The following is a 22532-nucleotide window of genomic DNA, read 5'->3' as shown; positions in this document are numbered from 1 at the left end:
GGGACCTGAACATACTCGAAAACTCACCAAACTTTGCACACATGTCAGAACTGGTGAAAAATTTCGTATTTTATGGGTTTCGCACATGGGCGTGGCAAAATGACTCACTAGCGCCACCTAGAAAATTGGAAAAAATTAGCCCCACGTTCATACCCTAAACTCAACAGGAAGTCGGCCATTTTGAATTTTACGTCCATTTTTGGATGATTTACACACTCTCTACTTTAACGAACGAACCGATTTCTATTCACAGCGGCAAGTGCTATGTAGCTCCACATAGGGGACACAGGAAGTGACATATAACACCTTCATGCGGCGTCGGAACCGCGTAGCAAATTTACAGCCGCACCGGCAGTGCTCCAGAATATGCAACTCGGCTGGCTCACACCCGGACGCGCTACAAGTGCGAGGGCCCGCCTAACGCTGCTTGCAGCTTTAATATTATTAGAACTTTTTTTTTACTTTCATTATTAACTTTCCCGAGGAGAGTAGCTATAGGTTTCTTCCGGGGTCAGTGAGGGAGCACACGAGGAGCCACCACCGGGATTCATCTGCTCTTTGGACACAAGAGTTTCCTTTCTCTATGTATCACTTGTCAGTGGACTTATTTTCTTCTTGACAGCATCAACGCTCGACTGGATGCCGAATATAAAGCAGAGACTGTGTCCGCTATTTTGGCACACTCTCTTTCTTTAATCTCCCCAGTTAAGCGTTACGTGAATTTGATTTCTCGACAGAGGTTACCAACACCTCTAAGTCATCTGACTTGAAGTTCAGTGATAGTTGTTGTTTCTGCTAAATTTTCAGTGCATGTTACATTAAACAAACGACCAAAAAATAGCGACTAAAAGCCGTTTAGCTCGCGAGATGAGAAAAGTGGCATTGGTTGCTAGGTAACAGACATAAAAGTTGATAACCAATGGATTGAGTATTAGACAGGATGAAATAAGATAAGATAGGATTCCTAAAGTTAGATCTTCTTCTTTAACAACAAATTGGGAAAAATCCTATCTTAGACTCTTCCTATCTTAACTTAAGACTTAAGAAAGGAACTTTCTGTAATACGGCCCCAGGTGACAACGGGAACAGGTGAGCGTCACGTAGTGCCTAGAGAACCTGATATGGAGAGGGCAGGTGCCGGTATGCAAGAAAATTCCCAGTACGCCAAACAGTAAAATGTAGACCTACTGGTACCGGCAGCCCACTTCAAGCACTGCCTATAATCAAAATTCACACCACTAATCTGTGAACTGCCCACTGATGGACTACATTCCAACAAAACTGGCCTTGTTACGTTGGCCAACGGCCAGACAATCCAATCCTGTAAAATATTTAATCCAAAACGCATTATTATAAAACTAAAGCTGCAAGCAGCGTTGGGAGGGCCCTCGCACTTGTAACGTGTTGAGGTGTAATTCTGGAGTTCTGCCGGTGCGGCTATGAATTTGCTATGCGCTTCCTGTGTCCCCTTTGTGGCGCTGCAGAGGACTTGGCACTATGACTACAAGTGGATATTGGCGTGTAGATGTGTTGGTGGCGGGACAGTTATAAAGCACGCTAAGTTTGGTGCAGATGTGAGCATGTACACTTACGGCCACTCCGCCAAGGATATGGCATTGAAGGAAAACTCACACGCTTTAAACATGACATCATTGGAGTTTTCTGAGAAAGTTTTAAAGTAGATATAGATATAGCCAAACTGCAAGAAGTGGTTCATCACAGCATCAACGTAGTTATTTCCTGTTGCCAGCAGGAGATGACCACGTCAGCTACCACAGCTGATGTTAAAACTACCGCAGCCCCGGTAGCAAACATATTGGTTGTTTTCGCACCTTTGGCGGTAGCCATCTGGCGTAACGCCAGAAACAGAGAGCAGAGGGCGTGGGGGCTAGTAAGAGATGTGTCAGTATAGAAAATTACCCAGTGGGCCGCTGTCCATGCTTTATGGGCCGATAAAAATTACGTTACACCGGCCCCAAAGGTGCATCGCCCCACCGGGCATTTGCCCGGTATGCCAGATTAGCAGTCCAGCCCTGGTCAGACATGGGCCACAAGGGGGCAGGAGGGGGCTTTGCCCCTCAGTTGTATTCACTCTGCCCCCCCAAGTCTAGATCCACCAACAAGCAAAATTTACCTGCTGCTGTTTTTTCGATTGTAGCCTAGGCCTGTTTTTTCTATACAATATTCAAGTCTTTGACTTTTCCTAAGAGTGTGTTATGTAGCCTAGGCTACCACCCACTTTAAGAGGTGTCACTGCCAAGATAAAGACTGAGACTATAGGGGACTATAGAGAAAGCAGTCATTTCAAACATTGTTATTGTAGGGGCGCATTACTGTGATACAGTGTGCATTTACGCACGAGGCACAGCAGCGTAACTACATTAATTATTAAAATCTCCTGACACGCTGGCAGGATCGGTCAGGATCTAATGTTAATTGATGTTCTTTGATCTTTTACACATTCAAAAGGTCTCACACACAGTCCAGGTTCATCCAGTGAAACTGTTTGGAGTAAAGCAGCCATCCTCCTGATCAGTTCTGTGCTCCATCAGAGCGTCTCAGTGATTTCAAAAGCTAAAAGTTGAATTCTGTTTCCTCTGGAGAGTTTCCTCTGTCCTGTCATGTCAAGTATAAACTTGACATGACATGAAAAAAGTAAAAACCTTAAGTTATAAAACTTAAGGTTTTTACTTTTTTACTGCTCAAATACCCCAGGATATTTGTTGTGACTTTATTGCACACATGATATTTAAAATGACTGACAGCGGCATCTCTAAGCATGAAAGTAAATTGTAAAAAAAAACACTCATACATCAATAAAACACAAAATAAAGAAACCTCTGTAGGGGAGAAATGTGACCCACAACCGGTTATCAGAGTTTATATTAACGCAGCGCAGTGAGGATCCAGACGTTTCACAGAGAAGACAGCGTCTCTTAACAGACTGGAGTTCCGACTCTTCACTGACAAACTACAGAGCAGCAGAGTAACACAGGCTTCATGATCACAGATGGTTTTTATATCACGTCCACACTGCTCTCCATATTCCATCTCTGCCGTGAGTCTGCAGTTCAATCAGTCAACTGGTGTTTTCATAATGCGCCATTCATACGCTATTATAATTGCAATGCACTAAAGTACAAGCGCACCTGGCTTTAAAGGGGAAATGACACAGATTAGTGTATTGCATGTTATGCCGTACACACCCAGGACTAATTCACAGACGACCCTTTTGAACCATGCGCCCGGCGCACAGACCATTTTTTTTCTGCCGTCAAACTAGCAAAAAGATTTGCCCCCTCGCCATTTTTAACTGCCCTCTCAGTCACTTCAGCCTGCCGCTGGACCTGGTCAGACCGTCTGAGTTGTACTGTAACGTTCTGTGTCTGACGCTGAGGCTACATCAAATGACTTGAACTGGCATTTGGGCTCTCCATCATGATAATGCGCACGCTCACAGACAGTAGTCTCATGCAGTGGAGGAGATCATATTTTATCACATTCTATTCTTTTTTTTTTGGCTTTATGTTCATCGCGTTTCCACAAAGTAGCTGTTTCATTTGCAAATTCGATAAAACCTGGGCAATAGTAATGAATAATAAAATATGATATGGTTATTTAGTCTTATAGGCTTGCATCTGCCATCAAGGCTATTTTTCAAAATCACATCAGGTACGGTGTGGATGATAGAGGCTAATTATGCCAAATGATAATCAGTAGCTACAAAGGTACAAAACCTCTTTCTCTTACTCAGGGATTTGTTCAAATGTAGGCAGTCTTGAGAAGACATAAAACTAAGCATAACTAGACCATATCAGGTGTGATGAATCTTTAAACACTGCAGAATTAACTCAGTGGAGCTGTTCTCTCAAGTGGCTCCAGGTGATCACAGCTGAGGGAGGTGCAGTGCGACACCTGCTGGTCATTTTCTGTAAATCCTTTTCGTGTGCTTGCTGTTGATTCAATGAGATTCAGTTCGATCTGTATAATACTTAGAACTCTTTATTGTCCACAGTATTTACTAAAATTAGCCTTAATCTTTGAAGATAGACTAAATAACAGAAACACCTTTTTGTTTTATTCGCTACGGTTTAACAGCACCACAAACTACTGATCGTACAGTTGAATCACCACCTCTCATAAATCTCTTAATCATTAAGGGGGATTTATTGCATTATGTAATTAGTTTTCACTAAAAAACTGTAAACTAAGAGTATATTTTTGTATAGACATTGCATCGTCTTCAGGCAAAGAGGGAGAGCTACAGCATAATGTAAATTCTTTGGTAGAGCCTTAATTTTGAAGAGGAGCCTGAAGCACAAACATAACAGAAAGGAAAGTAAAGGAAATATTAAGTAATAAAATAGTTTTGTCAGTAGTAATGAAAAACGAGACATTGTGCTGAATTCGATTTTTTTGTTTTGATTAAAAAAACAAAAAATCAAGCTGAAGTTGTTTTTTCGTTTTAGGACCAAAATTCAAAAAACGGCCTGTTTCTCGTTTTTGCCTTTGTTAATTATACCAAAAAAACAAACGGTTAAAACATACATTGGTCGTCGGTCTGTGTACGTTCTGATAGTTTGTTTTTTCGTTTGAACAAACGAGAAAACCACCTTTTTTTCGTATGTCGTTTTCAACCAAAAATGAAGAAATGGAAAAAAAGAGCCGTTCTCCCGTTTTTGGTTACTAAATAAAAAAAAGACAAACGACTATACCAAATTCAAATAATGGTCTGATTTTGGTTTTATGAAATTCCTATTTTCATTTTCCGTTGAAGATAGACGTTAAGAAAAGAAAGACCGTTGAGCCAGGTGACCCGGAAGTAATAGTACAGATATTAAAATAAAAGCCAAGCTTTTATAACGTTCGGATCTATTGCATTATGCAGCACTAACGTTATACCAGGGTGATGTTAGATGAAAATAAATAAATAAATAAACGTGGACCGAGAGAAATACGTTAGCAACAGCATTTGATTACATGCACTTATGTAAACTTATGTAAATAAGTACATCTGCATTCACCAGTCACACACATTCATACACTGAGCCTAAGTGCTCAAACAGAAACTAACATTCACACACATTCATACACTGGCCGAACTGCCGCCAGGGGCAATTTGGGGTTCAGTATCTTGCCCAAGGACACTTCCACATGCAACCTGGGGATTTAACGGTCGACCTTCCAATTAACAGCCAACCCGCTCTAACTCCTGAGCCACAGCCGCTCAGGAACTCAGCAGGAAGTCAGCCATTTTCATTTAAAAGTGCAATTTCTGCCCGTGTTTGCCTTTTATATATATATGTACTTTAACAAACTGCTCCTACAGAATTCATCGGATTGAATTTTGGCTGTGCAATCAAAATGGAATAATTTGATTAAAATTGAAATGCTGCTTAGGTTCCAAGATTGGTGTACCTGCTGGTCAGCCTGTAGTTTGCGGCCCACCACTCTGAAGGTGTTTGCCCCAGGGTTGTGATAGATTTGGACACGGCTGAAGGAAGGAGTATCAGATCCTGCCGGCACCCAACGTTTGTTGGTGTCATCATACAGCATGACTGTCGCCCTCACCTGGCAGATACTGGACTCACTGTTGGAGAGAGAGATGTACAGTTTGCACAATGTAAATATTTTGCACATCTCTGCACCCACTGTAAGTTAATATCCTTTATTGTTTTTTTCTCATATTTTATTGTCAATTGTATATTTTTAGATTTGATTACTTAACCTGCTCTTTGTCTGTCTCATATTTTTCAACTTGCTTGTTTATTGTTAAGCATCAACATCAAAGCAAATTCCTTGCATGTGTAAACCTACTTGGTAATAAGGCTCATTGCGATTCTGACGCCGTGAAAAGACCATATGTGGAAGGAAGTGAAGAGCAAGTGTGTAGTGTGAGATGTAGGAGTAGTGCAGATAGAGTGTCTACTGCTGCTGTGTTTCTGGACTGCACATCCCACACAGATTTCTGATCACGATTTTTAGTTGCGTATTTCTCACTCAGTGTATGTTGCGATAAGCACAGAATAAGCAGGCCGATATTGGACTGCTCAGCAGAAAAAAAACATATTTCCAATGCCAATGTTTTTAAAACATGGTCTGGTATGCTTTTGGCTATGAAACAAAAACACCACTCTGATGGTCTTGATAAGACAACAGTTTAACAATCAGATATGGATTCATATAAGTCACTATTGTGTTGTAATTGTCATCAGTAATCAGAACATTTACTTAGGTAAAAAATAATAATACACAAATATATATAGAAATACTCTATTGCAAGTGAAAGTCTTGCATTCAAAATGATGCATAAGTAAAAGTAAGGAAGTATTATTAGTCAAATGTGATTTAAGTATCAAAAGTAAAAGTAGTGAAACAGAGGCCCCTCAGTGATAAATAAGGATACATTTTATAATTTGATGATTATTCCTTTATCTTATTTTTAAAATCTGAAACTGCAGTGTGAAAGTGACTATAGATTATATGACTAAAATTATAATAAATGCTGTGAAGTTGAATAGTAGATTATTTACATTATTAGTGAAGTAGAAATATAAAGTAGAACTGAATGGAAACACTCAAGTAAAGTAAAAGTAGTTTAAAAATGTACCTACGAACAGAACATAAGTAAATGTACTAATAAGAGGTACGTTTGCAGCAGAACTGCAGAAACTTTCTTTACTTTACATTGTGACACTGAGATATTTGTCAGTCTACTTGTTGCACTGTCTGTAGTAAATCTTTACTTCCTGGCAAAAAGGTTTTTAGGTTTTGACCACTTCCTGTGATCAGTACAATGCTGCCTAATATGGACTACATCATTTCACCTGTCAGTATATACTTAGTATATGTAAGTATACACTTACTTTTCAAAATCATTAACCTGTTTTGGATTTTATAATATGCTCTGTCCACAACAAATACACACACTCTTATATATAGTTTCACTTTATGTGTGTCAACTGTAACAACATCTGCTATGAGCTCCAGACACACGCATATAGTAGGACACATAATCAGAAGTAAAGTATGCATAGTCAAGTTTAGAGTTGATAGGAAGCTGTACTGACCTGCATATTTTCTGTTATTCGTGCGTCAGACATTCAAAATGATTTAGAAAATCATCAAAAACAACTTAATTTTGAGTGGATTAATATTATCACTGTCATCAGAAAATTGCTCACCCCATATTCAGCTGTAGTCAATATCCAAGTTTCACTTGTTCTTTAACAATCTGCTTCTTCTCATCAACTCCCTCGTCCCTCTAAAAAGTATATCTGTTGTCTATATAGTCATTCTTGCTTGCACACCTCAGTCGCTCGCTCTCATGACATTGTTTAACACCAACCACTTGCACTTCTGCTTTTGTATTCTCATTTCCTAGACAGGTTTTTTTCTCTCTTCCTGTTCGCGTCTCCTTCACTCGCTCTTTTAAATTCAAATTTTCACACCTCCCCCTTTTTCAGTCTCCCTGTGGCATAGCTCTGATTTCTATGTGTTTTCTCCTTTCCTGTATACAGTTGTGCCTATTTAGTACAAGGCTGCTGTAATGTATATAATTCATTACACGTACATCCTGGTCATGAGTCCTCTTCACATACTTAATTAAGACTACTTCAGATAAATAGATGGAGGTGTCACATGTGGTAGCTCAGTACAACTTTCCTGCTGCATGGAAGACAAGCAAAGTCATAGCGCCACCTGCTGGCAACAGGAAATTTCACGTTTTGTAGTTGTAATTTGTAGTTGTACAAACGGTGAGTCTTGTGGAACGGCGTGTCTGAAATCGATGATTCAACATGTTGTTGTAATTTTAGTCTACATGCTCAAATAAAAAATAAGCTAATTTTTGGCGGAAGACATGCTCAAAAACTCACAAACCTTTGCACACACGTCAGGTAACGCGAAAATTTCCGTATTTTTTGGGGTTTGCGCATGGGCGTAGAAAAGTGGCTCGCTAGCGCCCCTACAGAGCAGCCCCGGGACTAAGTTTCACCTACGTGTCTGTTGTACATGTATCATGTCCAGACATACAAAAAAGCCTCATGGAGCAATTCTTGCTCAGGGACACATTGTTGTCTTACAGTGGATTTGAACCCTGGTCTCTCACACCAAAGGCATGTTTCAATATTCACTCACAGTCATAACGCCACCTGCTGGCACAAGGAAATTACACGTTTTACGCTGTAATGTACTACTCCTAGCAGGTTGGATATATCAACTTCAAAACTGTCCCAGAAAACCCTTAACACATTGATGAGGTGTGTAAAGATGTTGTAAAGTTTGCAGTAAATGGTGTGGCGGTGGATGTGGCGGTTAAGCTCACAGGAAGTTGTTGGAACTTGACTGACAAATTTTACACGTTTTATAAGAGTCCTGCCCTGAACACATGTATGCCAATATTCACCCATAGTCATAGCGCCACCTGTTGGCAACAGGAAATGACCTTCAACGAAGCAGCCTCCGCAGCACGTTTCACCTACATGTATGAAATTTCTGTGGCACATGTATCATGTCCACATGTACAAAAAAAACCTCTTGGAGCCATTGCCTAAACCCAACAGGAAGTCAGCCATTTTTTATTTAATGGTAATTTTTGACAATTTACAGGCTCCGTACTTTAACAAACTCCTCCTAGAGAATTAGTCCCATCGACATCAGATTCTCGCTGTGCAGTCTAAACCCACTGATGATTAAAAGTTCTATACGGTTATTACCAGTCGACCAGCTTGCCTGTGCCTGTAGCGTAGAAAATTGATTATTCGCCATGAAACAGGAAGTTGTTGTAACTTGGTCTACATGCTCACATCTTCACCAATCTCTACACGTGTTATGACCCTGGGGTCATATTTTGTCATTTGTTTCTCTATCACCCTGCATTGTCAGCTGTTCTCCTCCCTTAGTGTGTGTGTGTGTGTGTGTGCAGCCATGCACACACACACACAATGTAAAACCTGTGTGTATTGTGTATTCAAATCTTTGTAAGTAGAAAAACCTATGTATTGAGCATATTAGTCTTTGTGAGTAGATTAACCAGCATCTTAGTGATTCTGATTATTGTCTATGACAACCTTGATTTGTTGGCCATAGCCATTTGTTTGCTGTACATACATTTTCTTTTTTGTAGTTTTTTTGTTTTTGTTATTAGCAGTATTAGTAGAAGTGAGAAGACTTTTTTTTGTTTGAATACCTTTTTTCCTGTTTTTTTGTATTAGAAGTCTAGATTAGAGCTTTTTCTTTTCTTTGCATTTTGTTTTGGTTTAGGGAAGTTTTACGTTGTCTATGCTTTAGCTTCATAGCATCAGTGTTTGGCTTTGTACTGTTAGTATTGCTTTGTAGTGTTATAGGCCTCTCAGACAGACAGCGACAATGGCATTGCTGTGCTATGAAACCCCTTATTTCCAATGGCTTGTGCTGCAGCAGGCAATTTGTTGCTGCAATGAGCAAAGCATAGCGCACTGGCAAGATCACGCGCATGCCGCGGTGATCGCAGTGCAAATCACTTCCTATCTGGAAGGGTCATTAGCATGTAGTTTGTAGCATGAGCTTTGTAGCGTTAGCTTTGTAGCATTAGGATTTACTTTGTAGCGTTAGCATTCAGTTTTGAAACATTAGCTTTGTTGCGTTAGCATTAGTGTTAGCATTAGATTTGCATTAGCTTCGTAGAAATTAGCTTCACAGCATTAGCATTAGCTTGTAGCGTTTAGCATTACTTTGTAGCATTTAGTATTAGTTAGCTAGCTAACTATGTTAATGTTAAGGTGATTAATGTAACTTTAAATTATTGCAAATATCAATAAAATATAAATTATCCCCTGAATCAATCAAATATTAACTAGAACCTTCCCCAGCTCAGGGAAATATTGTGGCAGCAGGGGAACGAATGGAACCCCTCCCCGGAGGAACTGAACTGCATGTCCCAGCAATCCGCCAAAGGGTGAAGTCATCGATGCCACTGGAGTGACATCATCAATATAAACTGTTTGCGTAGGAAGCAGTGGGGGCAGGCAGGTAGGCTGTGGCAGCGTAAATAGGCGCCTTGTATGGAATTTTCCAATGAATGCTAAGAGAGCTACTTAAGATGGCTGCTATCAGCTGATATGGTGGAATGAGCTGAGCTTGACTTTGTTGCCTGCCTGAACTAACGCTATGATTTATATTATATTATATATTATATATTGATTTATGGAACATGTTCCACACCTGACGTACTTGGACATAACCTATAGTTACCGGGTGCTCTTTAGCACCACATAGGGGACACAGGAAGTGAAGTCCTACAGACGGCGTCCTTCAAGCACATGAAGTAGAGTGGCAGCATCTACCACGACCGCGGCACTCCCTACATGTGCGAGGGCCCGCCCAAATGTGCTTGCAGCTTTAATTCACAATTGTATTTGCATCATTTGAATGTTTACCTTGTCTTATCGCATAAATTGGACCATAGCTGTGCTTGGTTCCTAAATAAGTCGGTCAGAAATGTTTGGACAACCGTGACAGGCAAAAGGAGACTGTGCTTCCACAAGGTTCTGTGCTTGGAAAAATCCTTTTGCTAGTACCGGGTTGGACCCCCCTTTTGCCTTCAGAACTGCCTTAATTCTTCGTGGCATTCTTTCAACAAGGTGTTGGAAACATTCCTCAGAGACTTTGGTCTATATTGACATGACAGCATCACGCAGTTGCAGCAGATTTGTCGGGTGCACATCTCCTGTTCCACCACATCCCAAAGGTGCTCTATTGGATTGAGATCTGGTGACTGTGGAGGCTACTGGAGTCCAATGAACTCATTGTCATGTTCAAGAAACCAGTTTGAGATGATTTGAGCTTTGTGACATTGTCCATTATCCTGCTGGAAGTAGCCCTCAGAAGATGGGTACACTGTGGTCATAAAGGGATGGACATGGTCAGCAACAATACTCAGGTAGGCTGTCACGTTTAAACAGTGCTCATTTTGTAGCAAGGAACCCAAAGTGTGCCAAGAAAATATCCCCCACACCATTACACAACCACCACCAGCCTGAACCGTTGATACGAGGCAAGATGGATCCATGCTTTCATGCTGGTTACGCCAAATTCTGACCCTAGCATGTGAATGTCTCAGCTGAAATCGAGACTCATCACATCAACCAATGTTTTTCCAATCTTCTATTGTCCAATTTTGGTGAGCCTGTGCAAATTGTAGCCTCTGTTTCCTGTTCTTAGCTGACAGGAGTGACATTGGTTTTCTGGTGCTGTAGCCCATCTGCTTCAAGGTTCGACATGATATGGTATTCTGCATACCTTCGTTGTAACAAGTGGTTATTTGAGTTCTGTCATCTGGGACTAGTCTGCCCATTCTCTTCTGAAATCTGACATCACTGGATCCTTTCTCTTTTTTCGGACCATCCTCTGTAAACCCTAGTTTTCACGGTTTTGCGTGAAAATCCCAGTAGATCAGCAGTTTCTGAAATACTCAGACCAGCTGCCTGGCACCAACAACTATGTCATGTTCAAAGTCACTTAAATCCCATTTCTGATGCTTGGTTTGAACTTCAGCAATTGTCTTGACCACGTCTATTAGCCTAAATGCATTGAGTTGCTGGCATGTGCTTGGCTGATTTGTGTTGACAAGCAATTGAACAGGTGCAATTAATAAAGTGGCTTGTGAGTGTATATGCTTTCTTTAGGCAATATTATCAGGAAACACTCCATAAACTTTAATTGTTATGCAGATGATGATGCCAATTATATCTATTAATCAACCCAGATGAATCAGATGATCAGTTCGCTAAACTTCAAGCGTGCCTTCAGGTTGTAAAATCCTTGATGACCTGCAACTTTCTAATGTTAAACTCAAGTTATTGTACTTGATGATGATGCACTGAGCTCCTCTCTCCTCCTCTCCCTCTCCATCTGTGTGCATTCTTATCCCATTATGCATTAGTACGGATAAGCTGCAGAGGAAGGTTTACAGGCACACCTTCCAGAAGCAAGCTGCAGTAGTCAAGGCATTAGATGACAAGAGCCTAGATCAGAACCTGAAACCACCTCCTGGGTGAGGAACAGACATATCCTTCTGATATTGTGAAGGATGAATCTACAGGAGGGGATTGTCCCAAGGATGTTAGCAGTAAAGAACAGCTGGTCATCCAATGACAAACTTAGGTTCGCTACCGTCTGAGGACACCATAGAGTACTCACTGGTAATGGATCAAATGTAGGCCTACTGGAAGTGTGTTCATGTTACTCTATAACAGTTTAAGTTGAATGTGTTATCCCTCAGTCTGTCAGGGAACTGCTAACTAGCACTTTACTTCCTCCTAGTGCTGCAGTAGCAATGACAGAAGAACTGCAAACATCATTATTTCTGCTTTTAAGGGACTGAGTTGATTTTAGCTAAGAGGAACAAGGACACCTTTTTGTAAAATATGCAAATGTCATCTTGTCTTGCATAATTTTCACTGAGTCCGATGTGTTGTGAAGTATTCTCCATATAGACTTTGGCCAGTGCTTTTTGAGAGACTTTTGTTCACATCAATTACAAACTTGGCAATAATGCCATTTGGTATCTAATGGCAACACATTATATTATTATATAAGATCTTGTTTTATTATAATATAAATATTGTTTTTTAAATTATCTTTCCGTGTTTTAATCACAATATTTTTAGAGTCCTACATTCAAATCAAAATTAGCAACATAAAAAAATTTAAAAAATGTTTGAACTCTTATGTATAAGAATATCTGGTATGAACTGTCAGAGGTATATCTTTGTTGTTGAGTATTTATTTATACATGCTGTATTTGTTGTGTGTGTGCATGTTAACATGTAACCTTGAGTCCCTGTGTGTGTGGAGGTGAAACTGACAGTCACTAGCTGTGTTCCTTTAATAGGCATCTCTAACCACATTTAAGTGTTGTTCATTTCCTCTTACCTCTCACGATCGCTCTGCAGTTCCTCATTCTACTAATGTCTATACCAGGCTGAACACAATCTGCAGAACTAATATTACTAGATATCAGCTTAATACATTATAAAATATTCAGTTACAGAAATGTGAATGTATCATAAATATGTTCCTGTTTGCACATCAAAATGAGGTTTTAGTTTTGAGGGAAAAGAGGTTCTTATTTGCATACTTTATTTGCAACTTTACATCTATCTATCTATATATAAATAATAAATAGTACAATCTTAGACATCCCCCATACTCAACATGCACACATAAACCTCTCAACTTATCTGTGGTTGAACTTGTACCTATGTAGTTCAAACACCAAACTAGTCATTTCTAATGTCTCTACTGCAACACTGGGTGAGACATAAGTTGACAGAAGATGGCGGTTGACCTAGATGTCAAAATCTATTCCCTTTTCCTGTGTGCTGGAACCCAGGATACCCAGCATTTCACAATCAGAATCAGGTTAACACTTTATTTTATGGTGCTTGTAATAAGCAGTTATTAACAGTAAACAGGACACTTATAAGATCTTATAGGATGCTTATAAACATAAATAAGTCAATACAAGGGTTAATTAAAGCATAATTAACACATTTATTATTGCTTATAAGACAATTATAGGCTCTTATTAGAAACGTGTTAACAAGTTATAGACCACTGATCAATGTTAGTAAGATGTTTAATGACAGTAATCAGACTGGAAGAGGTTTATATTACTATATATATATATACTATATATACTTATTTATGCACTTAATTAACAATGCACCTTTGCAGCTACCTGAACTACAGTGTCTTATTAAGATGAGTAAATGTTTATAAAAATAACTAAAGAAGAAGGATGTGTCAAAATATTTAAAAAGTTAGTGTTATAGTTGTGAACCACAAAACCATACTCTAAGGACATCTTTTACGGAAAATATATCTTTTTTTCCATTTCATAACTTTCATGTTTCATAACTTTCAACTAAACACAGCAACAAAAAGAACATTATATTAAACTTCCACTTAAACACAAGTTTGAAAAAAAGTGCAATTAAAAATATGTTTTCTTTAACATTAACTGTAAACAACATTATGAAAACATTTTGTATGACAATGGATTTTTTTCTATTAAAAAATGACTTGTGTGAATTGAAAAATATTTATGTGGAAAGTCATGTATATAAATCAAGAAAAAAAATTGCAATTCCTTCAGTGTGCATTAATAAAAGGTGAGAGATCAGAAAAAAACTTTACCTGTTAGTCCTTGATTAACTTCTCTGTCTTTTCATCAAGGTAGAGAATGAGGCCTCTGATCACAGGTTCTCTTCAGGACTCAATGCTGCTATCCTACAAAGATAATCTTACAAGTACAGATATAACAATGCTACAACATTAAGGGCTACAATGTTAAAAGTACAGGCCTCATTTATGATGTCATGGGTCTCATCAAATTTCTTCCCAACAGCTCAGTTTGTCCAACTTCCTCGGGAATGTGGACTGTAGTGACTTCAGTCTGATCCTATGAAGGTAAATATAGCGCAAAATGCCAGAGCTTGTAGACTTGATGTGAGCTTGTGTAGAATACTATGTAAGAACTTGTAGAACAAAAATCTGTACTTGTATATTACAATTTTCACTTGTATACAATATTCACACATATGTGAGCTGAATTTGAAGTCACAAAAATAAAAAACACGGGAGAGCTTGATGTTCTGGTAGGTTAGTACTGTGATGAAAGGCTAAATAAATGCACGCCACTAACACCTCACATTCCTTTTAATGTGTAATAACGTTAGTAGCAAAATGAAAGTGAATGCACACTTTGGCTAACGTTAGCTATGTTAGTTAACTAAATATTACGTTATATCTAACATTAGCATAAAAACGGTGAACAATAACGTACGAGACTTCAGCTTTATTACGGAAGGATCGCCTTTCGTAAATGTAAATGCTCCGTACTTGTATAGCGCCTTTCTAGTCTTTTCGACCACTCAAAGCGCTTTTACACTACATCTGCATTCACACTGAGCCTAAGTGCTCAAACAGAAACTAACATTCACACTCACTCATACACTGGCGGAACAGCCGCCAGGGGCAATTCGGGGTTCAGTATCTTGCCCAAGGACACTTCGACACGCAACCAGGTGGAGGCAGGGATTGAACCGCCTACCTTCCGATTAACGGCCAACCCGCTCTACCTCCTGAACCACAGCCGCCCCTCATGGTACGTGAGCTAAAGTTAAGACTTAATGTTACCTATTAATGTTACAGATTTACAGGGAATATATTGAAGTAATAAGCTTGACACACTAGATGAATAAAACACACTCTTATTAAAATTTTACAAATTTAATAATAATCTCAAACACTGCGGGTTGTTCACCAGTGAGGAGCGGTGAAACAACAGCACAGCTCTGTCGATAAATAAAAAGGACAAGTTAGGTTGTGTTCTCTGGCAGACCGGATCAGCTATTAGCTGTAAACAACCAGAGCTAACGCTAACGTTGCTATGTGGCTGTGTTTTAATGGTTTAATGTCCGGGTCTGTTTGTTTTGGAGAGGAGACGAGCTCTATGGTAATTCAGCTCCCAGTAGAACTCTGTCAGGGCTCTGAAGTGGAGCAGACCCAGAACAACTCTCATCAGCTGTTGGCTGTAAACACTGGCAGGACTAAAGTTATTAAAGTTACTAAAGTTAAAGTTCATTCCTGCTCCACAGTAGCCGAGATGTCACGTGAAAAATGAACGACTCAAACCCAGAGACCTACCTAGAGTTTGTATGTTCACAGGAGCTGGTTGAGATCCCTCAAGCAGTCTACAATGCCATTACTGAGGTGCATCGATTAGTCTCTGGGCGAAATGTGAAGGAAACATGTTGAACAGTTTTCCTGGAAAGAGGGGATCATGGCCACCCCAGTAATAAAATAGTAGTAGTAAAATAGGTGATCTATGATTATGCCTATTTTTCCCCCCATGTCAATTAAGGTACAATGTGGTGAAGAAGAAGTCTACCAGCATGTCCGGCAACCAGATGTACAGAAGGTGTGTTTTTTTCTTGCACTCAGTACATCACGGATGGAGATTCTCATGAGATGTGTGTCTGATGTTTGGGGATGGAGCACGCCCGTGCAGCTCTCGAGGAGGCTGCCTGCACCCGTTGCGAAGCCCTTTCCGTGCGGGTACTGAGGTACAGCATGGCTCTCTTTTCCGAGGATGGCCGGATGTGTTCTCCCTGTGGTGTGGGCCCTGCGGCCGCTGAGGCGGCCCGGCGGCTTCACTCATGGGGTTCACAGCGTGATCTGTCGGAGGATTTCGGGACGGCTGAGGCTTTTTCCCGACCTTCATCCGCTGGCTCCGACGCTTCCTTTCCTCGTTCGGGAGCCCGTTCTCGGCTTCTCCCGCTCGCGGTTTGGATCCGGAGACGCTGCAGCAATCCGACTCCGAGGAGGCGGACCTGCTCAGCGTAGTGGACGATGACTTACGGGTGTCGGGGCGGCGTCATCTGGCAGCGCCCGACTATGACGTGCTGCTGGAGGTGGTGACTAGAGCCGTGGCTAAGCTCAACATCAACTGGCCACAGGAGGAGCAGACACCACAGGCTAGTGGTAAGCTTGATGAAAGGTTTCTTAAGCACCACGCACCACCTCCACGCCGGTCTCTGCCATTCTTTCCTGATTTACATGATGAACTGAGTAATCATGGGGCAGACCCTTCTCTACATGGCTTTACACACCCCGATCACTGAACTACAGTAATGTGATGGGGGTTAGGGACCGTGGTTATGGGAGGATGCCTCGGGTGGAGGATGCGCTTGCGAGCTATCTCTCCCCTCGACTTGCGTCCTCCCTGGAGAAGCCGGCGTTACCAACCAAACCATGTCGCACCACATCCACGCTCGTGAGGAAGGCGTACATGGCAGCGGGCCAGGCAGGTGCGAGCTTGCACACCATGGCGGTGCTTCAAGCCTACCAAGCCGACCTGCTACAGGAGATGGTTCAGAGGGGGGGTCCCTCTGAGGAAGAGGGAGGCCGACCGAGGTCCCCTCCGCCGTGGCAACAGGTGATGTTATCCCGCCGTTTACACGTTCAGGACGCACCTGCCACCATCGAGTCCACGCCGTACTGCCTGCCCTGAGGGTCTGCAGTCAGGCGGAGCCCCGACTCACTCACCGTGGATCTTCGGCGGCTCCCCCCTGCCGTTCTGGGGCTTCAGGGGTCCACCAGAAGATCACACGAGACACCGACCACCAGCCCCGAGGGGCTGGTTCCGTTGGCAGACTTTGCAGAGGCTTGGCGGAGCCTGACGAACATTTCTCCGTGGGTCCTGCGCACTGCCATAGATGGGTATCGACTACAGTTCAAAACCCGCCCTCCAAATTCAACAGAAGAGAGGGGGTGGTTTGGACTGTGGTCCGCCCGGAGCAAGGTCCGGTGTTGGGACAGGAAGTTCGTACTCTGCTGAGGAAAGGGGCCGTGGAACGTGTCTCCCCCCCAGACAGAGACACCGGTTCTACAGCCGGTACTTCATAGTCCCCAAGAAGGACGGAGGGCTGCGTGCCCTATTTTGGATCTGCGGGTTCTAACCGGTCTCTGAGGAGATTCAGGTTAAAGATGCTCATCATCCCCGCCACCGTGACGCACATCCAATCTGAGGATTGGTTCGTCACGATAGATCTAAAGGACGCCTATTTCCAGGTCTCCATCCGTCCTTCTCACAGGAAGTTCCTGAGGTTTGCCTTCGGGGGTGTGGCTTACCAGTATCGGGTTCTTCCATTCGGCCTGGCACTTCCCCTCGCACATTCACCAAGTGTATGGATGCAGCACTGGCCCCGCTGAGGCTCCAGGGCATCCGGATTTCAACTTCATCGACGACTGGCTCATCCTAGCCCAGTCTCGAGAGTTGGCGGTTCGGCATCGAGATGTCGTTCTGGCTCATCTGCGGCGTTTAGGGCTGAGGCTCAACGCAAAGAAGAGCGTGCTGGCGCCCACCCAACGGACTACGTTCCTAGGGGTTGTATGGGATTCGACAACGATGCGGGCACAATTGTCTCCGGCACGTGTCGACACCATATTGGCTGCCGTGAAAGGGGTGAAGTTAGGCCACGCCATCACTATGAAACACTTTCAACGAGTGTTGGGTCTCCTGGCGGCTGCGTCCAGCGTAATACCATCTGGACTGCTGCACATGAGCATGCAGTGGTGGCTAATGAACAAGGGTTTTTCCCCGAGGGGAAATCCTCTCCGTCTGATTTGGGTTACGCGCAAGTGTCTTCGTTCCCTATCAGTTTGGAAGGAAACTTGGTTCCTGTCCCAGGGGCCCGTGCTGGGAGGGTCACGGGCTGGGGCGCGGTCATGGACGGCCGCTTTGCAAGGGGATCCTGGCAGGTGCATCAATCCGAGTGGCATATCAACTGTCTCGAGATGTTGGCGGTGTTCCAGGCTCTAAGGAGTTTCCTGCCCGATCTCCAAGGCCACCACGTCCTGGTTCGTTCCGAAGAGAACAACACAGTGGTGGTGGCCTATCTGAATCACCAGGGCGGTCTGCGCTCGCGCCCTCTGGACAGACTGGCGCGTCAGATCCTCCTGTGGTCCCAGCAGAGGTTACTATCGCTCAGGGCGATGTATCTCCCGGGGACGCAGAATCAGGGAGCAGACCTGCTGTCGAGGCAGGGGCTGAGGCCCGGGGAATGGAGACTTCACCCCGAAGTGGTGGAGCTCTTGTGCGAAGAGTTCGGCCCCATAGACGTGGATCTGTTTGCTTCTCAAGAGACTACGCACTGCCCGCTATGGTTTCTCTCGTTCCTCCAGCCCCGTTGGGTCTGGACGCCATGGTATATTCGTGGCCGAGGCTACGTCTGTACGCCTTTCCCCCAGTCGCTCTGCTCCCGGGGTTCTTGAGCGGGTCCGCCAGGACAATGTCGGCCTACTGCTCGTAGCCCTGTTCTGGCCAACCCGGATGTGGTTCTCGGACATCATGTCGCTCCTGGACGGCCCGCCGTGGCGGGTCCCTCTGAGGAGAGACCTGCTGTCCCAGGCGCAGGGCCGGGTTCTTCACCCTTGCCCCGCCATATGGCGACTGTGGGTCTGGCCCCTGAGGGGGCACAGTACCTAGAGGCGGGTCCAACAGCCGGAGCAGTCGAGACCCTCCTGAGCTCCAGGGCCCCGTCCACACGGAGGATGTACGGCCTGAAGTGGAGTGTTTTCTCCACTTGGTGTAGGGAGCGGTTGGTGGACCCTGTTACCTGCCCGGTGGTTCAGGTACTTGAGTTCCTCCAGGACCAGTTCTCTGCTGGTCTTTCCCCTTCCACCCTCAAGGTGTACGTGGCAGCTATTTCATCTTTCCACAACCCTCTGAGGGAGGGGTCCTTGGGGAAACTTCCCTTGGTTGTACGTTTCCTCCGTGGTGCCCGGAGGATGAGACCTGCGACTCGGTCCAAGGTTCCCACTTGGGATCTGGCAGTGGTTCTTGGGGCGTTGGGTGAGGCCCCCTTCAAACCCCTGGAGTCAGCTGAGGCTAAGCACTTGACCGCAAAGCCTGGAGTTTGCCCCGGGGAATATTAGGGCTATCCTGCACCCTCGTTCAGGATACATCCCTAAAGTGCCTTCTTGTGCGGCAGGGTCCACAGTGCTGCAGGCATTTCATCCTCCACCTCATGTGACGGCGGAGGATGGGAGACTTCATCTGCTCTGCCCTGTCAGAGCACTGAGTATTTACACTCTGAGGTCCTCCCGTTGGAGGAAGGCTGACCAGCTGCTAGTGTGTTTTGGGTCTCCCAGGGCCGGGCTCCCTGCATCCAAACATACTATTAGCAACTGGATTGTTCAGACTATTTCCCTGGCCTATCAGGTGCGCGGTTTGCCTTCACCTGTGGCTGTGAGGGCTCATTCTACCAGAGGCATGGCGGCCTCTCGAGCCCTCCTTTCCGGGGCCTCTTGCAGGATGTTTGTTTAGCGGCTGGCTGGGCCACTCCGCACACATTCATTCGGTTTTACAGTCTTGACCTTCCTTCGGCACCTGGCACTCGTGCGCTCTCCTCTTAGTCGTGCCACTTTATTGCACACAAGGGCAGGTGGGGTTTTCGGCACGGTTTAGTGGGTATCTGGTTCCCATAGTGTCGTAACCGACGCAGTTCGAGTTCCCTCGAAGGGGAACGTCTCGGGTTACGTATGTAACCCTGGTTCCCCGAGAAGGGGAACGAGACACTGCGTCGGCCCGCCGCACCTCTCTCCCCGCCTGAAGCGCCTGCTTCATAGTTTAAGCTAATGATGAGTGTGTACAGGTGTGCTTTATACTCCTCCGGTTATTCCGTCACACCTTACCGTTCTAGCAACAAGCCAATAGGATTGGAGTGATTTCATTCATGTTCAGACCTGCTTCGCCTAGAGGCGTTCCCATAGTGTCGTAACCGACACAGTGTCTCGTTCCCCTTCTCGGGGAACCAGGGTTACATACGTAACCCGAGACGTTTACCACAAAGGTAAATGTGGTAAATTTTAGTACAGTGAACTCATTGTCATGTTCAAGAAACCAATTTGAAATGATTCGAGCTTTGTGACATGGTGCATTATCCTAGTGGAAGTAGCCATCAGAGGATGGGTACATGGTGGCCATAAAGGGGTGGACATGGTCAGAAACAATGCTCAGGTAGGCCGTGGCATTTAAACGATGCCCAATTGACACTAAGGGCCCTAAAGTGTGCCAAGAAAACATCCCCCACACCATTACACCACCACCACCAGCCTGCACAGTGGTAACAAGGCATGATGGATCCATGTTCTCATTCTGTTTACGCCAATTTTGACTCTACCATCTGAATGTCTCAACAGAAATCGAGACTCATCAGACCAGGCAACATTTTTCCAGTCTTCAACTGTCCAATTTTGGTGAGCTCTTGCAAATTGTAGCCTCTTTTTCCTATTTGTAGTGGAGATGAGTGGTACCCGGTGGGGTCTTCTGCTGTTGTAGCCCATCCGCCTCAAGGTTGTGCGTGTTGTGGCTTCACAAATGCTTTGCTGCATACCTCGGTTGTAACGAGTGGTTATTTCAGTCAAAGTTGCTCTTCTATCAGCTTGAATCAGTCGGCCCATTCTCCTCTGACCTCTAGCATCAACAAGGCATTTTCGCCCACAGGACTGCCGCATACTGGATGTTTTTCCCTTTTCACACCATTCTTTGTAAACCCTAGAAATGGTTGTGCGTGAAAATCCCAGTAACTGAGCAGATTGTGAAATACTCAGACCGGCCCGTCTGGCACCAACAACCATGCCACGCTCAAAATTGCTTAAATCACCTTTCTTTCCCATTCTGACATTCAGTTTGGAGTTCAGGAGATTGTCTTGACCAGGACCACACCCCTAAATGCATTGAAGCAACTGCCATGTGATTGGTTGATTAGATAATTGCATTAATGAGAAATTGAACAGGTGTTCCTAATAATCCTTTAGGTGAGTGTACATACATCAGATAAATTCTGAATTAATAATTAAAATTCTAAATTATGTGCATTTAACAGAATCGAACGTCTCTGGCGAGATGTCTTCAGAGCGGTCACTTGCCTTTTCTACAGTGCTGCACCAGCTGGAGGAGGAAGGTCTCCTTGACCTGTCCAGTAGTCTTCACCTATTCTGCTGCCATTACGTCTTTATTCCCCCCTTGCAAGCCCAGCTTGATGTATTCACAGATGGCTGGGACGATCATCTCCTTTCAACTGAGAGAAATCTCACTCCCAACCAACTGTGGCACATGAGACAACTACACAACTCTGAAGAGTACAACGATGAGGTATGTATTTGTCAGATATGCTCAGCAGAGCATGGAGTTGAGGCAGGAGAAATAATTACTGCTTATCTTAAAGGATTTGCACATCCCTCGGATTGACTGGGAGAGTAGTGGCCTTATACCCTCTGATCCCAACTGTGGTGTCCATGTCCCTGAGAGGGATTGCCCTTTGACCCCCCCTGGCTGGACTTTGTGCTGCTGTGGACCCAATGGGACCCTCAACATGCATGGGAGTTGACAGATACTTATCTGCACTGGAGTATATGCACAGCATTGGCTATGTGTAGACTCTATGAACTGCTTCTCATATCCCACAGAAAAAACAACCCTACACAAATGTTGTGGTAGCTGGATGGGTGAGTTCACGAGCAAGGACTGAAGACTATGAAGGATCTTTGTTATTAATGCAGTGTGATTGAATTTTGTGGGATAGCTGAAAATTAGAACTTATGTTATTCCCATTCTTTATCTACTCTTTGCATACATACATTTACAACTTACAATTACACCCAAAGATTTGTGTTTTAACTGCTTGCACGTGTTTAAGTATGCTTGTAGGCTACAGTCAAAGCACTTCTGACTCCTGACCTGTTTTTATCAATCCAAACCATAACAGCCTTTTTATGTTGGTGTTTTTCTGATGAAGTCATGCAGCATAATTGGACAGAATGGTAAATCTACTTGAATGTTTTAGATACAATGTAATGGTTTTTGTAAATAATGATCTTGTATTTTTGTTTTCTAATGTCACAGTCCCCTTCTTTAATGTGGTTAATTTAATAATTTTCTCTGTAAATGGAATAAAACTGATAAAAATGTTAAAAAAATA

At 43.5% G+C, this 22532-nt stretch overlaps 1 protein-coding gene and 1 long non-coding RNA gene across 7 annotated transcripts in view; one reads left to right on the top strand and one right to left on the bottom strand.

Annotated features, from left to right (window-relative positions):
- Positions 1-7323, bottom strand: part of LOC119895763 (vasodilator-stimulated phosphoprotein-like) — a 23394-nt gene extending 16071 nt beyond the window's left edge. For all 6 annotated transcript variants that reach the window (XM_038709061.1, XM_038709062.1, XM_038709065.1 and 3 more), the window contains exons 1-2: positions 7185-7323; positions 5419-5590 (exon numbers count right to left, since the gene is read on the bottom strand). In XM_038709061.1, the coding sequence (XP_038564989.1) occupies positions 5419-5590; positions 7185-7189 (177 nt within the window). In that variant the 5' untranslated portion in view covers positions 7190-7323. The remainder of the gene's footprint in view (positions 1-5418; positions 5591-7184) is intronic.
- Positions 6629-22532, top strand: LOC119895765. Its single transcript, XR_005443100.1, has 3 exons — positions 6629-6850; positions 21438-21706; positions 21780-22532. It is a non-coding gene; the product is annotated as an uncharacterized LOC119895765 (long non-coding RNA).

Source organism: Micropterus salmoides, unplaced genomic scaffold (genome assembly GCF_014851395.1).
Source record: "Micropterus salmoides isolate LMB-PRFRI ecotype aquatic unplaced genomic scaffold, ASM1485139v1 Ms_hic_scaffold_9, whole genome shotgun sequence".
In the NCBI taxonomy this organism is placed as follows: Eukaryota; Metazoa; Chordata; class Actinopteri; order Centrarchiformes; family Centrarchidae; genus Micropterus; species Micropterus salmoides.
Note: the sequence above shows the minus strand (reverse complement) of the source record. Positions and strands in the feature narration are given on the sequence as shown.